Source organism: Rhineura floridana, chromosome 1, assembly GCF_030035675.1.
Source record: "Rhineura floridana isolate rRhiFlo1 chromosome 1, rRhiFlo1.hap2, whole genome shotgun sequence".
Classification (NCBI taxonomy): Eukaryota; Metazoa; Chordata; class Lepidosauria; order Squamata; family Rhineuridae; genus Rhineura; species Rhineura floridana.
In genome coordinates this window covers 53,478,522-53,494,451 of record NC_084480.1, presented here as the reverse complement: position 1 = coordinate 53,494,451, position 15,930 = coordinate 53,478,522, and the positions used below count along the sequence as shown (strand labels likewise).

The window sequence follows — 15,930 nt, the reverse complement described above, 5'->3', positions numbered from 1 at the left end:
CAGTGGCTTGTGAGCTTCATTCAGGTGGCTTGCAGTGTGTCTGTGGATTCGTGGTTGAAGATGGGAGATGGCATATCCATTGCATTGGATATTCATATTGATTTTTAATTGTATTTTGATTGCTTCTTTTATTTCTTACACATACTTTTTTGTATTACAATTTGAATTCTATGGAATTACTATGCTACAACAGGTAGAAAAATCATTAAGTGGTCCAACAAGGCCCTCAGCAATTTTCAAGTGGTGGTCTGTAGGAAAAAATGTTGGGGAATCACTGCATTAGAGGAAATTTAGCAGCTCTGTTGCTTGACTGGCAGAACCTTAGGGATAAGGAGCACACAGTGCAAGAACCACTCCACAGAACTATGGCATAATGTGACCTTGTTGCTGTCAGATTCCTGGCAGGGAGTGCCTGCCATCACATTTGAAGCTTCCCCACTTCTCCAACCCCAGGCAAATTTGATGGGCCATTGAGTGGAAAGGGGGGTAGACAATGGTGAAGGCAGGCATTTTGTTTGAGTACCCATGGGAATTTTGTGCATGCTCACTTGTAAATTGAAAACATTGATCTTTTGCATGTGTGTGCTTACATTATGCACAAGCGATTTAGCACAAGGATGCTCATGCATTCCTAATATCTTTTTTGAAACTGGACATAAAAGGGGAAAAGGAAGGAGTAAATAAGAGCATAAGGATCCAAAGCTTGTTCTTGATCCAATAAACCATGGTTTATTATACTGAGATAATTATTACTGCCACAAGCCACTGACTTTGAGAATGGGCAGGGCCGGTTCTAAAGGGCTGCCAGGCGGGGCACTGGCCCGATGGCCCCTGGAGCTACAGGGGGCCCCTCAGCCTCCCCTCCACTCCCCTTCTGCGATCCACGCCCCCCACGTACCTGTCTACTGTCTTTTACCATTGCCCTTAACGAAGATGGCCACCATGGTTTCCTTAAGGTACTAAAGCCGCTGCCGCCATCTTAGTTGATGGCAGAGATGCGCATGCTTAGCATGCACGCATGCCATCAACAAAGATGGCAGAGGAGGCATCATCCCCTTAGGGAAACTGCGGCCGCCATCTTCATTAAGGGCAATGGTAAAAGACAGCAGACAGGTAGGTGGGGGAGCATGGGGGGCTGCATGCGTGTGTGCATGCACATGCGCGCACACACACACATGCCAGGGCCCAGGGCAAGCTGATGCCCAAGGGCCCCGGCATTCCTGAAGCCGGCCCTGAGAATGGGAACATGGAATTATTGTACAAAACAGAGGTGGTGAACATCTAGACGTATCGGTATTATTGGACTCCAACACCCAGCAGCACCAGCCAACATGGCCAATAGTCAGGGTAGATAGGAACTGTCATCTAGCAACATCTCGAAGGCCACAGGTTGGCCACCCTGGTACTGTAAAGGGTAAAATGTAGCTGAGGCATGCATGCATTCACTCATAGAATCATAGAGTTGGAAGGGGCCTATAAGGCCATCAAATCCAACCCCCTGCTCAATGCAGGAATCCAGTCACTGTCTAGATAAGTGTTTCAGAGCAGTGAGTCCTGACTTGGCAAAGAAAGTATATATGAAGGACAGGCCTGACTCCGAAATGCACATACTTAGCACCAGGCCAAATTATTTTTTTAAATACAATAGAGCACTTCTACTTTGCAAAGAATATTCCCATTTTCAAATCCTTTGAAGAATCTTTGTACTATTCGTTGGATAAGTTGGCATTCAGCAATTCTTCAGTTTCTTTTCCTTTACTTACCTTGATTTGACTCATGATCAACGAGGCACAGAAATAACAAGAGTGAACTTTGTGATGGTACCAAAAAGATCAAAATGTCCATTTCAATACAAAAGCTTAAAAGTAGTGATAAAACCTAAACTAGTCTATGTTTGTACAAAATGACATATATATCGTTTATTGAGAATAATAAAACAGATTTCATAAGTTACCTGCATCTAATTAACTATGGTCAAATCAACTCCTCAAAAGTCAATAAAAAACTGACCCTAGTTGATCAGCTAAAAAGTTATTAGAAAGGTAAAAAAGTTATGAAAGTGTTTGCATCTCTCAGTATTTGTTGTTCTCAGTTTTCTCACTTGACTCATCAGTAGAACTTGACATTATATACACTTAAATTCGAAGACATGCAATAAACAGTAGAGCAAATAAAGATTTCTTTGGTGAGCCAGAAGCTGATATGTAAAAAGTTAACAAAGTTTCTAAAGTTCTTTCACAAAAACAAACATTCACATTACACACTATACAAAATATAATATAAATAGTGGAAAGGGTATTCTGTGTATATGAAAGGAAGAAATGTACAGATCAAAACAGTGGTAGCTTTGTATGAAAGACCTTGATTCTTCTCAGGTAGATCTCACATTTCACAAAAGTGGTCCCAAATTGTCTCAGCCTAGGGAACTGAGTCTATTTTTGCAAGAGTGAAGCTAGGGAATGTGCAGCAAAGTGGCAAAAGATATCCTTGGTTATGTTCATTTGAGACCTTTGCTGAGCAAGCTCACCTACCAACTACCACTGTTTAACATGGAAGGTTAGCAAAGATATTTCCCAAGGTGGGGTAAGTTTTGTAATCACATAATGGGACACCTGAAATGGGGTGTCACCAATCCTCTCCGACTCTGGTTTTTGGCAAGCCAGATTTTTTGCATCATAGCCTTCAAACTGATTTATATGTTCAGCCACGTTACCCCAGTTCCTTTTAAATTCCTCCTTGTTTTGTTTGCAGAAGATTATTGCACAGAGGAAAAACTGATTATAAAAACCTTCAATAAATTTAAATATTATAGAACCTGTCTAAGGTCATCGTAAGTTCTCAGAGTGAAATAATTTGGTTGAAAGGCTTCAGGCGGTGGGAAACTGTAAACTACACAGGGGAAACCTGCCCAAACCATAGTTATTATCTATTTTCTTACATTTATAACTTGCCTTTTTAACATCATGGCACTCAAGGCAACATGCATGGAGGTCCCAGGAGATGTCCCATATTGTGAACTGACAGGCCCAGACTTGCTTAGCTTCAGCAAGGAGGTAGTCTTCACGTGCCTTCAGACCATACCCCGGGACCTGGGAGCTAACCTCTCTTGGTAAATAATTCACATCACTTGAGGCAGCATTTAAATGAACTTCTAGCCACACAAAATTGATGTGTAAAATCACCTTGTTGCACCAATCCAGGGCCAGTTTCTTGACATGTAAGCATACACATGGACTCTTGTTCACAGATATAGGGACATCACATACTAAAAACACACACCATAATTAGATTATGAAGAAGTCTATCAGCTAGCCCTTATTGTTTAATGTTATCTTCTACTTCCCTTACAAACTTCACATGTACTGATACTAGAATATTTTCTTCATATTGTTTTAAAATTCAAAGAACATAAAATTTAAAGTCTTTTCTTCTCTCCTCAGTGCTGCTAAAACACATTATTGTAACTGGGAGGCTTATTCTGGACTAGATTGGACAATATTGGTTCCCAAATCCATCCCATATGCTTGATGCAGAGAGAGCACATTCTGTCCCTCTGCACCCTCCTGGCATGCCAACAGAATCTCTGACATCACCAGACATCCATGCAGTGCAAGCCCATTTTTGTGTGCTTGATAGCCTAGATAAACTGCCCTCATGATCTGGACCTGTGTTCGATTTTATGCACAAAGCTGGATTAGAACATTGCACCCTTGTGTGTATATCTGGCAACTCTGGAGACAAGGCAGACACACCAGATGTATGGAGAGGGAAAGCACATACCTGGGATGAATCTGGAAACTGACATCACCAGCCCTTTAAAGTACCACTTCAAAGTACCAACCCTTTAAAACATTCACTTGTGCAGCTAGTGTATCCCAATAGGTTGTGATAGAGTTGACTATTGACTGGAGAAAACATATCCCCGCCTAACTGTCTCTGCTATGAAGAAAAATCTACAATATTTCTATGAACACATAAATTATTCACAAGTCAAGATGGTGATTGCATACAAGTCACACAGCTCTCATTCATGTCATCACAGACAAATGATCCCATTTATTAGAATATTTTTTTCTCAAGTCAAAAATATTTGAAGCCAACTCTAGTTCTTCCAAATGCATCAAGATGAGTTTGGTAGCTAAAAATGAGCTACCAAGCTATTTCAAGATAAAAAGAACATCCAATAAATTATATCAGTATGGCTTACTTCATTTATTTAGGTACGCTTCACAGCTGCAGCATTCATACACAAACATTCATTACTTTATAAAAGGATTAAAATGGTTATATATATTTATATATACAAAATTATTTACTTTTTCATTTTTTTATTTTATTTTATTTTTTACAAAAAATGTAGGTCTATCTATCTCCATCTTAAAATGCAGAGACCTGTAACATAGACCCACTGTTAGTGTTGTAAAAGTCATCTTTTTAAAAAGTGGCCCTGGTTGAGATTTATTGTATTAGCACTTTTATTATTATTATTCCTACAGGCCCTCCTTGTCATTAAAAAAAAAAGTCCTCCAGGCAAGTCCCTTTTAATCAGTGCCAAAGCTGGAAAGGACAGAAGTCAAGTTCCACATTGCAGTCCTTTGTTCAGGGCCATTCCTGCTTGTTGTGCTCCTTATATGCAAAGTTTGTATCACACAGTTCTCTATGGACCTCTATGGGGAATCAACAGTGTCCTTTGCTACTTTCGTTGTTCATCCTCAGGTTGTCATAGCCGTTTTCTCCCATGGTTACAAAAAAGAGAGCAGACTGCAATTTAAAACTATTTCCAGCCTAGTGAAGTACCTCAAGTCAAACAAAATAAATGATTAAAGACCTCTGAGGCCAAATAGCCATAAATAAGCCTGAACTTACGTGTGACATCTCATTGTATATACAGGTTTTTTTGAACGCAAAACACATTTAAACACCATTAAATCATCTTATTTACATTATCATTGGTGCTAAAATGGAAGAGTTTAATTATTATAGGATGCTGGGATAGAGAATCTAACGTTCCTCACCAATGACATATAGAAATTGACATACTATAGATAGGCTGGATATGACTCCCTTTTCGAATTTTCATTTGTAGCAATCACTGATATGTGTTGTGAGTTCTGAGGTCCTTAAGTTTTCCAAAAATGCTTGGTAATACTCCTATAATAGATTTTTAAAAGGCACAGTTAAGTTAGGACTTTGGCTGGCATGGCGAACATCTCACTTTCACCAGAGTGCCTTCAGCGCCTTGAATCCTGCCATGTCCTGATCCAACGGTGAAAATGTTTTGATGAATTTAATGAGTTTCCCTTTCCTGGTGAAGAATGTTTATAATAGTATTTCTTAGAATAAGTCCTTTGGAATGAGGATGCTGGAAACAAGAGAGAAAGAAGGAAAGTGTTGTAAACATGCCAGCAAAACTAGAAGCACAATGAAGGGATGCAATGTGTTATATACACAACTCAGGCTCAGACATTTCCTGACTCAGGTAGAGTGTTCATGTGGTAGAAGGGAGGGCAACCTCTTCCCTCCAGCATGGAGATGATAGGAGTGTTCAGACATTACATTAAACCAGTGTACAATCTGTGTATCTCTGAATACAAATATCTGAACTGCACTCATACAGTAATTAATGTGTATTATTCAACAAGTGTACAGTCTGTGTACCTGTGCAGAGCTGTACAACCTAACAAGTGTACACTCGTTCACGCAAACACTTGCACATGTGCAGACACAACTTGCACCTGTGTTCAGTGTAACATGTGAACAATCCTAGAGTCATATGTAATTTAGGCACTCTGTTTGGAAGCCGAATCATGCAGATGTTCAATTTGCACAATTCCCCCAGGTTATGGAATAAAATGAGCACCAGAATGATCATATACCTATATGGGGCAGCTTTTTTAAATGACACTACCTACAGGACGCAGCAGAGAGGGGAGTCTCTCTTCTCCATCATGCAAAGAGTCTTGATAGACTGGTAAATGTCTAGCCTGAACCTTAGCAATCACAAATCCCTTTGCAAAGACAACTCACGAGTCATGCAGGTAATTTTAGGCAAATCCCATCGTCCATTTCCTTGGCACCGGATGATTGGAACATGGCGCTGGATAAAACCATCTATACAGTGGTATCTGATCAACGAGTTAATTTCATAACGAGGCTTCATCTTCCCAAAAGTCTTTGCATTTTCTACGACTGGTGGCTGTCCACAGGCAACTAGAAGTATAAATTCAGGCTTACTGTCAGTATTTCCATGTCATAAATTCTGTCAAACCTCCGCTCTAGCACAGATCTCACTAAACCCCTCTGTTCAGCCTGGATTCTCAGTAGTGATTAAAGGAAAGGAAAATCAAAACCATAACATTTCTCACCAATACCTCTGTACCACCTGTCATGTTGCTCCAAAAGGTCCCACAACCCACTAGAATTTTTTTAGGAGAAACTCTGTTCATGGGATGTTCTCACAAGTGGAAGCTTAGTTAGGATCTAACAGCACAGTCCTAACCATGTGTACTCAGAAGAAAATCCTATTTAATTCAGTGGTGCTAACTCCCAGGTAAGTTGAGTTTTTCTCTTACATAGTTGTAACATGAAATTATAAGAAAGCTGAAGTTGGAATGAAGAATTCTTAACAGTTATTAATTTGTTTCACAGTATTTTTAATAATAGCATGCAGCCAATTTCAATAATGCATAACAAGGCCTGAGTTTTGGAGCACTAATATAGCCTGTGGTGTAATATGCCAGCTTTTGGACATCACAGTGTGAATACATAAGTTTGTTAAGACCTTGTTTTTTAAAGAAGTTGGAACTCTTGTGAATTTCAAGTAGCAAATTGTGACTCCAGTCTGAAAGTCTTTACCTGTTCCTTTCTTGCAAGTGTAGGTGAGATGATAGTTGCATGGTACATCATTCCACTGGCCATTCTCATGCCAAATCATAACAACACAATCTTCTCCAGAGGAAAAGAAACTGTCTGGCTGGTTTGGTCTCCAATTTTCATATTGCTGAAGAAGATGCAAAACAAAACACCAAAACCATGATTTAAAAGAAGCTGAATTCCACCAGGGCTTGCTAGTTAAGGACAGAAATTCTACCATAACAATGCCATAACTAGAAAAACCAAATACTGAGACCAGAATGTTTAGGGCCAAACTAAATGTGATGTTAATGCATCTTTGAAAGTACATACATGCATTTAAGGGGAAAGCTTTTATTTTAAAATACAGATAGCTGGAGGCACTAAAAATCACTGGGATCACAACAGGAGGGGAAAGAAAATGTAACTATTTCCTTCCTTGATGTAGTACTCAGCAAATCTGTCCTCTGAATTTATGTTGGGAAGAAATCTCCCTCTGCCATCAATGGAAGCTTCACTCCTAATGCAAACAGCAAACAGCAGCTTCAGAGAAGGGATTTTAATCAGCATCACAGGAAGGGGGGAAGAGTTAAACTCACTGGTCTCACCTGTTGCAATCCCAATAATATCCTCCTTACTTGAATTTTTGGAAAATGTGTACATTACATGCAGCAAGAGCGGCCGGGAGGATGGGCCGTACTGCCAACTGGCTTCCCATCACCGGTGACGCTGTGAGTGATGGGTGAATGGTGAGGCTGGTGGAAGGTCAGTGCTGCTATGTTTCCACAGTGCTGACCTCTCCACTGCCTCACCCCTCCTCCACTGTTGGATGGCCAAGTGTGTGCTACTGCCCCTCCCCACTGGCTGTTCCTGAATGCAAAGATGCATTTAACATTACATTTAGTTAGGACCTTAGTTTAGTAAAAAGGAGGTTATCAAATATAATGTATTTGAGGATTGTTTTGTTTGATCTCTGATTTCTAAATTTTTTAGATGTCTTGCCATCAGATTTTCCTTCCCCCCCAAAAATGGTAAAATACTTGTATGAATGGCAAAGAAAGCTGAATCGTTTAGTCAAGATCTTAAAAAGAATGCATCCATCAGGGTTTACCATAGGAACACTCTCTGCTATCCAGTCTGCACTACTACAGTCTTGTATGTTATTTCTCAGATAGCAGAGAAAGAGAAAATGCTTGCTTTTTCAAAAATAATCTGTTTTCATTTCTAGCTATGCTCTGCAATGTATATATCTAGCGCATGTTTCCAAGCTGTTATATAAATAAACAGTTATATGGCAAAGTAAATGCTAAAATTCACTATTCTTTGTCTTGGTTTTTCTTTTAAATAATATGACCAGAATTTGAGAGAAACAGAGACAGAGGGAAAGAGAGTGAGAAAATGTTTGAAGAAGTCTATTTAGCTATTCTTCATGGTGCTACACATTTTTCATTTCAAGTAGAATTTAACAGAGGATAAAAATAAGTCTCTAGAAGAGCTAGAATCCTCATAAATACCTGGCATTTACAAGTCACTCCGTCCATTAAATGGTCATAAATGGCACAATTCACAAGTGCTTTTATTTAATGTCAGTGCTTACATTTTGGAGCTAGTCCTCTTAAGTACTTATAAAAGGTCCAACTTGTTTTGCTTTAACTCTTTATAAAGTAATCCAAATACAATGTCTTTCTAGCACATTTTGCCAATAAAGTTAATGAAGCACACAAAAGTGGCACTTATTTCCTGTGGCTATGGAAAAGCTGAGTATAATATTTGAAATCTTTCCTACCCTATGTCATCTGATCAGCCTCAGCATTTTAATTATCTAAGCAAGTGAACTGCAGGATTCTAAATTGGGCTGTATTAACATTTTTGTGAGTGCCATATAATAAAACTAGGGCTACAATCCTATGCATACTTACCTGTGAGTAAGGCTCATTGAATTACTGTGGTTCTTTCTTCTGAGTAAATATGCATAGGATCAAACTATGCATGGTTATTTTTGCCTCTCCAGTGCAGGATGCAGCTTATCTGGTATAATACATGGGTAGGTGCCACACTTAGCAGCTGTTTAGCTAGATCAGGGGTATTAGCCAATGTGATGTCCCCCGGATCTTGTTGAACACTAATTCTCATCGGTTCCAGCCAGTATGCCCATGATCATGGGTGAGAGGGGTTGTAATCCAGCTATATCTGGAGGGCACCATGTTGGCTACCCCTCAGTTTGAGCAACTTAAAAAAAAAGACTATTGATTGCCTCATACCTTCTTCATTTTTTAAAAGCTCAGCCTCAGAACTAATATATAAGCAATTTATAATTACAGAATTATTACTTCCAAAGTGTCCTTAATGCAGAGAGGGGAACTGTGACCCTCCAGATGTTGCTGGAATACAATTCCCATGATTCCTGACTATTGACTGGGGCTGGTGGGAGGGCCACAGGTTCTCCATCTTGGCTTTAATGCATACATTTCTTTCTATTTGGCCCAATATAGAGGTGTATAAGATTATGTATAGTTTGGAGAAAATGAATAGGGAAATGTTTTCCTCTCCCATAACACTAGAACGCATGGGCACCCAATGAAGTTGAAACCTCTTCACACCATGCATAGTTGAATGATAGAATTCGCTCCCACAAACAGTAGCAAGGGCCACCAACCTGGATGGCTTTAAAAAAAGGCTTAGACAAATTCATGGAGGACAAAGGGAGAGTGTTGTGCTCAGGTCCTGCATACAAACCTCCCATATGCATCTGGTTGGTCACTGTGAGAACAGAATGCTGGGCTAGGTGGGGTTTTGGTATAATCCAGCAGGATCTTATGTTTTTATGTTCACTTAATAAACTGAACATGTCTAGTTTGGGACAGAGCTTGTGACCATGTTGCCACTCTTCCATATATTCATTGTACATGAATGCTCAAGGAACCAGGGCTATTTATAACACTTTTTTAAAATAATGTTTTTTAGGTGGGTAATTTTTTCCACTTTACAAGAGAAAAACTGCTTTCAATTTCTTTAGATTTACAGTCCAGCCAATTCCTAATACTCAGGACAAAAGTGTTTATCTTTTATTCAGTGCTTCTGCACAAAAAATAAGACACTATCATTCTGAATGGTGGACTGAGGCTTAGATACACTTTCTTAGCCAATCAATCTATGGTTCAATAAGTCTTAAACAAGCATAAAACATAAAAATGAGCAACTTTTCATCTGCTGCTATCTTCTTTAATAAATTTCCAATAACACTTGCCATGGAATATTACTCCCTTATATTCAATTAGGGAAAAATGAGATGGAAGGGGAGAAGCCCACTCCTTAAGGGGGATCCAGTGGTGGCTTTCCCCCATCCTCAGATTTTACTCCTGCCCCTGGTCTCTACCTGCTTCTATACAATGAAATAAAGCACAACTACTTTCTATGATTATACAGAGGCAGATAAATGATGATGTGGGAGCAACATCCAAGGGAGGAAGCCTACCCTTGCAGAGCCTCCAGTGAGGGTAGGTTCTCAGCTTTTGCCCCTGCAACCTCTTTCACCCTTTCTTATTTCTATTTATTCCATTACTTTGGAGACAGGCAGATGGAAATAGGCTCAGACTTTGGAAGAAATGGGTATGGGGCTCCAGACTAACTTTGAAAAATTACTCAAGCCCTTCCCATTTTTTTCCAGAAAAGACCAGGTAATCTCTGCATTAGTCTAAGGCAGCCTTTCCCAACCAGTGTGCCTCCAGATGTTGTTGGACCACAACTCCCATCATCCTCAGCCAGCATTGCCAATGGTCAGGAAGATGGGAGTTGTGGTCCAACAACATCTGAAGGCACACTGGTTGGGAAAGGCTGGTCTAAGGGAACTTTGGGGAGGATGCCCTTCCTTAGCCTGCATGATAAAGGTCCTACCTCCCCCCAGCCGTATATTTTATAATGATGTCAGGTTTGAAAGAACAAGGTGTTTCCTGTATGCACAACACAGGGTTAGGGATTAGCTGGTTTGGTCTGGAAAAGCAATGAAATCAGTTTGCTAAGGTAGCAGAAAAGGAAAACTGAACATCGCAAAGACGAGTAATGGGGGAATGGAATGGCTACATGCTACATACTGCAAATACAACTTCAATCCAGATGAGGCAACAGATGTTCTCAAACTAAGAGTTAATCAGTCTACTAAAAAAATGTTATGTTCCTGCTAGGGATCATCAGCACACAAACGCACAACTGGAAGATCACATGTTCCTTCACACTAAAAACAAACAAAAACATATTTGGATACAGAAAACTATCACATTTGGCAGAACAACTTCTATGTATAGCGAGATCATTTGATTAAGGTAAACATTCAAACATTCAATTGCCTACTAAAGTTGTATAAATTTATTGGTTTGGAGGTCTTATTAGATCTGCTCCTGTCACTGGAGGCTCAAGTAGCCTCGGTGGCACGGAATGCGTTCTACCAGCTTCGGCTGGTAGCCCAACTACGACCCTATCTGGATAGGGAGAACCTTGCCACAGTTATCCATGCTCTGGTAACCTCTAGATTGGACTACTGTAATGCACTCTACGTAGGGTTACCTCTGAAGATGGTTCGGAAACTTCAGCTGGTGCAGAATGCTGCGGCCAGAGTTCTTACTGGGACAAAAAAAATTGATCATATAACACCTGTCCTGGCCCAGCTGCACTGGCTACCAATATGTTTCCGGGCCAGATTCAAAGTGTTGGTTCTTACCTATAAAGCCCTTAACGGCATCGGACCGCAATACCTGGCGGAACGCCTCCCCCGCTATGTACCTACCCGGTCGCTGCGCTCGACGTCGAAGGCCCTTCTCCATGTCCCAACGCATAGGGAGGCACGGAGAACGATAACTAGAGCTAGGGCCTTCTCAGTGGTGGCCCCCGAACTATGGAACGCCCTCCCTGATGAGATACGCCTGGTGCCTTCTTTGTTATCTTTTCGGCGCCAGGTAAAGACCTACCTCTTCGCCCAGGCATTTTAAAAATTTAAAAATTTGAATTTAAAATTGAAAATTTTTAATTATGTTTTATTGTGTATTGTATTTACATCCGCTTGTGTTTTAACCTGTTTTATTGTGCTGTGCACCGCCCTGGGAGCTTATTGCTATAGGGCGGTCTAAAAATGTAATAAAATAAATAAATAAATAAATAAATTGGGGGCAGGCTATATCAAATGATTTTTCTATACAAAAATGACCCTTATATAACCCAAGTAATGAATTTGATTTAATTTCTATCCAGATGCAAAACTTCTAATATAACAGGACGAGTCAGGGCTTCCTTTCCAAACCTCATCCAAAACAACTAAGTGACTTCAGTCACTCTGCAGCCAAGCCTCTAACACCTTGTACTCCAAAAAGCGGAATATTCATTTTAGTCTCCAAATGCTAGTAGGGGATGTTGGTGGTCAACTCCTGGCAGAAATGACAGTACTGGGATTTCAACATATTACATTCTATCCAGCAAAGATTCAAGAGCCTTACATCAGGAGCCTGCAATAATAGCTGTGAGCCCTGGCTTGCATATGTTGTTGGCAAAGGCCTTCAGCTGAATGAAATGGATTCTGTGATTTTGCAAGATTGCACCACACACCCAGGTGTTACACGCTGTTGCTTCACATCTGATATAATCACTGTGCACATTTACTTTGGCTTTCTGACCCTCATGCTGCTTTTTACTAATGCCAGAACCACTTAACAGAGGAGGTTCAAGACTCCTGAAATGCTTTCTTAACTCTCCACACTACATATACTGAAGTTTTCCATTTCCTTATTTAGGCAAGCATCACTGATTGAGAGATTAGCCTTCAAAAAAACGGTTCCCTCAATCTGTAGTATAACATGGCACAATACAAATGCATTTAGATATTTTAAAATAGGGATGGATTTTTTGAAAGACAGGGACCTCTTTCTACAAATATGGGTAGAAAACATTTAACTGACACAGACTACTTTGTTGACATATCTCAGTGCAGATAGTGCTTTGATGCCTTCAAGGCTGGGATGGGGAATCTATGGTCTCCTAATGTTGTTGGACTCCCAACTCCCATCAGCCCTAGGTAGCATGGCCAGTGACCAGGGATACAATCTAGCCCAACAATATCCAGAGGGCCACAGGTTCCCCATCCATATCACATGCAGCTCATATTATTATCAAGCCAAGCTTTACATTCTGCTACTATCAGTGGCACATGTGGCATCAGATGGTAGTAGGTAGAAAAGTAATAGCAGGTAAATGACTCTCTGATGAGAAGAAGGGATCTCAATCTTCCACTAAGATCCAGAGCTTCAATCTGCCATTGGACTTTAAGCATAGAGATTTGGGCTATCACAATATCAATGCCCTGATGTATTAGCAAGGCTGCTGCTAGAAGTATGATCCAGGTGCACCATGGCCCATTCACTTCAGGATAACGGAGAGCTTGCAGAGACATAGCACATATAGAGGTCTTTACACTGAAGTGGTCAGAGCTTGGAAATGTTACTTTTTTGAACTACAACTCCCATCAGCCCAATCCAGTGGCCATGCTAGCTGGGGCTGATGGGAGTTGTAGTTCAAAAAAGTAACTTTTCCAAGCTCTGGAAGTGGTATATAATTTGTGTTGAACAAACAAACAAATGAATGAATAGCACTCTTAGGACTGTTATCAAGCTTGAGAGGAAAAGAGGAAGGTGCTCTGTTTATGGATCAAAGGCCTACCTAACCTCGGTTCAGATCCTTAGTCTGGGATGTCCATATGGGAACCATCACATTGGTTACAGTGGGTGACAGATAAAGGCCATCCACAATCTGATTAGTAATTAATCCATAAAGAGATTAATTAACTAGACAAAAACAGGCAATTTGGAAACTCAATCCAGCATTTCCAGATTAATTATAAATTGGGCCTGAAGGGTTGCATTCAATATAGCGCTAAGTAAGTAGTTTCATCAGCACAAAGATGGAAACATTTATCTGGTGCTCTGCAGTCTCCTCACCTGTCTACACTTCCTGATCTAGAAAAGCTCCAGGGAAGGAGTTACTCGATGATGTTTTTCCCTGACGTACAGGAAGTCAGTGAGCCTGTCTATCAAAAGCCTGAGACTTATGCTCACTGACTTTGTTTTTAAGTAGGGTTCTTTCTTTTATTTTATTTTTAAATGTCTACCCTAGTTACTTTGGGTTGTATTCAGCCTAGCACTAAGCAGATTGTTCTGTTAGCACAAAGATTTCTCCTTGTGCAATGGAACAATCTACCCCTCCCCTTGTGTACCCTCTAAATTTGTTCTGGGGATTGCCTCAACACTCCACAGCAGATTTGGAGGTTAAGTGAATGCAAAAAGAGCTTCTCTTGATACACTCATAGATGTCTCTCGTGCAAGAGCTTTTGATTGATTTCTGTCAATTGATTTCAATGGGGCTTATGCACAAGACAATCCTGTGGTTTGTGCTCCATGTGTTTGCACTTTCTATTTTATTCTATTTCCATATCTTTCAAATAACACGCTCAAGAGAAACAAAATGTTTCATTTCCAGTTTTGGCACTCCACTTTTTTATTTGAAGCTTAGCCAGCCAAATGAACGGGCAGATAAAAAAAACAAGACTCTTGTCTCAGTTACTTCCAGCTAAGCTGCATCTTTGTATAAATGGAGATGTGAAATTAGCCTTCAGCTAAAAGTCTAACTTTTACACTTGATCACTCCAAGTGTAGCTGCAAGCTTCCACCTATACAATAATGCCTGGAATATGTTATGTGTGTACAGAATAGTGCTGCTGCATGGGGTAAAATCTAGTGTATAAAGCACATGGGACTGATAGATGATTGGTACTCCCAGCTTTCACATCCATTTGAATCCAAGCTCTCCCTGAAAGAGAATCGAGTGCAGGGCTGGCTCTACCATTAGGCTGAGTGAGGAGCCTGCCTCAGACTGCAGGTGCTGTGGGCTGGAGAATCCTGCAGAGGTCTTAGAAGACAGACATGTATTTGGCACATTGCCTCCCCTGCACCACCTAAGCTAGCCTGCTGTCTTCAAGAACAGAGGGCACTCAGTCCCCCCGAATGCCGGCAGAAAGCTCCAGTAGTATAGATGTTCCATCAATGGACTTGTGAGGAAAACTGGGTATAGTGGAGAAAGGTGTGGATATACTACATCCAATGCCCCTTCATTTCCCCGACACACCCACAGAAATGGCACAATCCTATGGCAGCACATTGAGTGTGAGGAAAGAAGACCCTCCCCCTCCACTTTCAGGCCACCCCATAACAAAAGATCAAAGCAAGGGATGTAGAGGCTCCTCCGCCATAAATGTGCTCTGGGATTTCTCCAGAGCACACTGTAAGTATATTTATTTATGAGCTTTAAGAGATTTATTTAATTGATGAATTAGTTCATTAATACATTGAATTTGCATATTAATAGAACCATGGTTCTGAAGCCCAAAGCATACTGTTTTTGCTTTTTTGGTGATGCAAATGTGTTGTAGCAGACATTACCATAGAAGAGGCATTCCCAATTATGTGAGACAAAAGGGAGAATGTCTCTTTTAAATTAGTACGTGCAACCTAGAGTTTTCAAATAACTGCTTGTATTAAAAATAATAATAAAAACCATTTTTCACTTTGAGACGTGTGTGAAAGGTGACATCATCATCGTAGTATCTGCTACCCAATGAAGTGAAGCAGCTTTCAGTAGACTACAAATTCTTTAAATTAATGTAAATAAAATAAAATTCAACTCCACCTTAATCTATCAGTTTAACAAGTGCTGAAAATAGAAGACTATTTTTAATTATTATTTTTGCAAGAGTAGTGGAGAAGGATATGAGATTTTAACTGGAAAATCCATGGCTCAAATCTTGAATTATCCATACACTGTGAATGTTAAGTGCCACTGACAAAACATTCTTAGAATGTGTAGGTCTACATAATTTTCCAAGACTGCCCAATTGTATTTTTGAGATTGTAAACTACAGTGAGGTTTTTGGAAAGTGTTGTGTAAATATTTGAAAAACTAATTATTAGGCATGGAATTTTAGGTCCTGTTCCCAAAGTTAGAGAATTTAAGAGGCCATTTGGGGCAAACCAACATGTTGCTGAA

General features: G+C 40.2%; 1 protein-coding gene across 5 annotated transcripts in view; it reads right to left on the bottom strand.

Moving 5' to 3' along the window:
- Nucleotides 1-4,207: 4,207 nt before the first annotated feature.
- VCAN (versican) overlaps nucleotides 4,208-15,930 on the bottom strand; it is a 187,225-nt gene continuing 175,502 nt past the window's right edge. For all 5 annotated transcript variants that reach the window (XM_061621973.1, XM_061621991.1, XM_061621996.1 and 2 more), the window contains 3 exons: nucleotides 6,856-7,000; nucleotides 6,028-6,210; nucleotides 4,208-5,362 (listed from right to left, as the gene is read on the bottom strand). In XM_061621973.1, coding sequence (XP_061477957.1) covers nucleotides 5,232-5,362; nucleotides 6,028-6,210; nucleotides 6,856-7,000 — 459 coding nt within the window. In that variant the 3' untranslated portion in view covers nucleotides 4,208-5,231. The remainder of the gene's footprint in view (nucleotides 5,363-6,027; nucleotides 6,211-6,855; nucleotides 7,001-15,930) is intronic.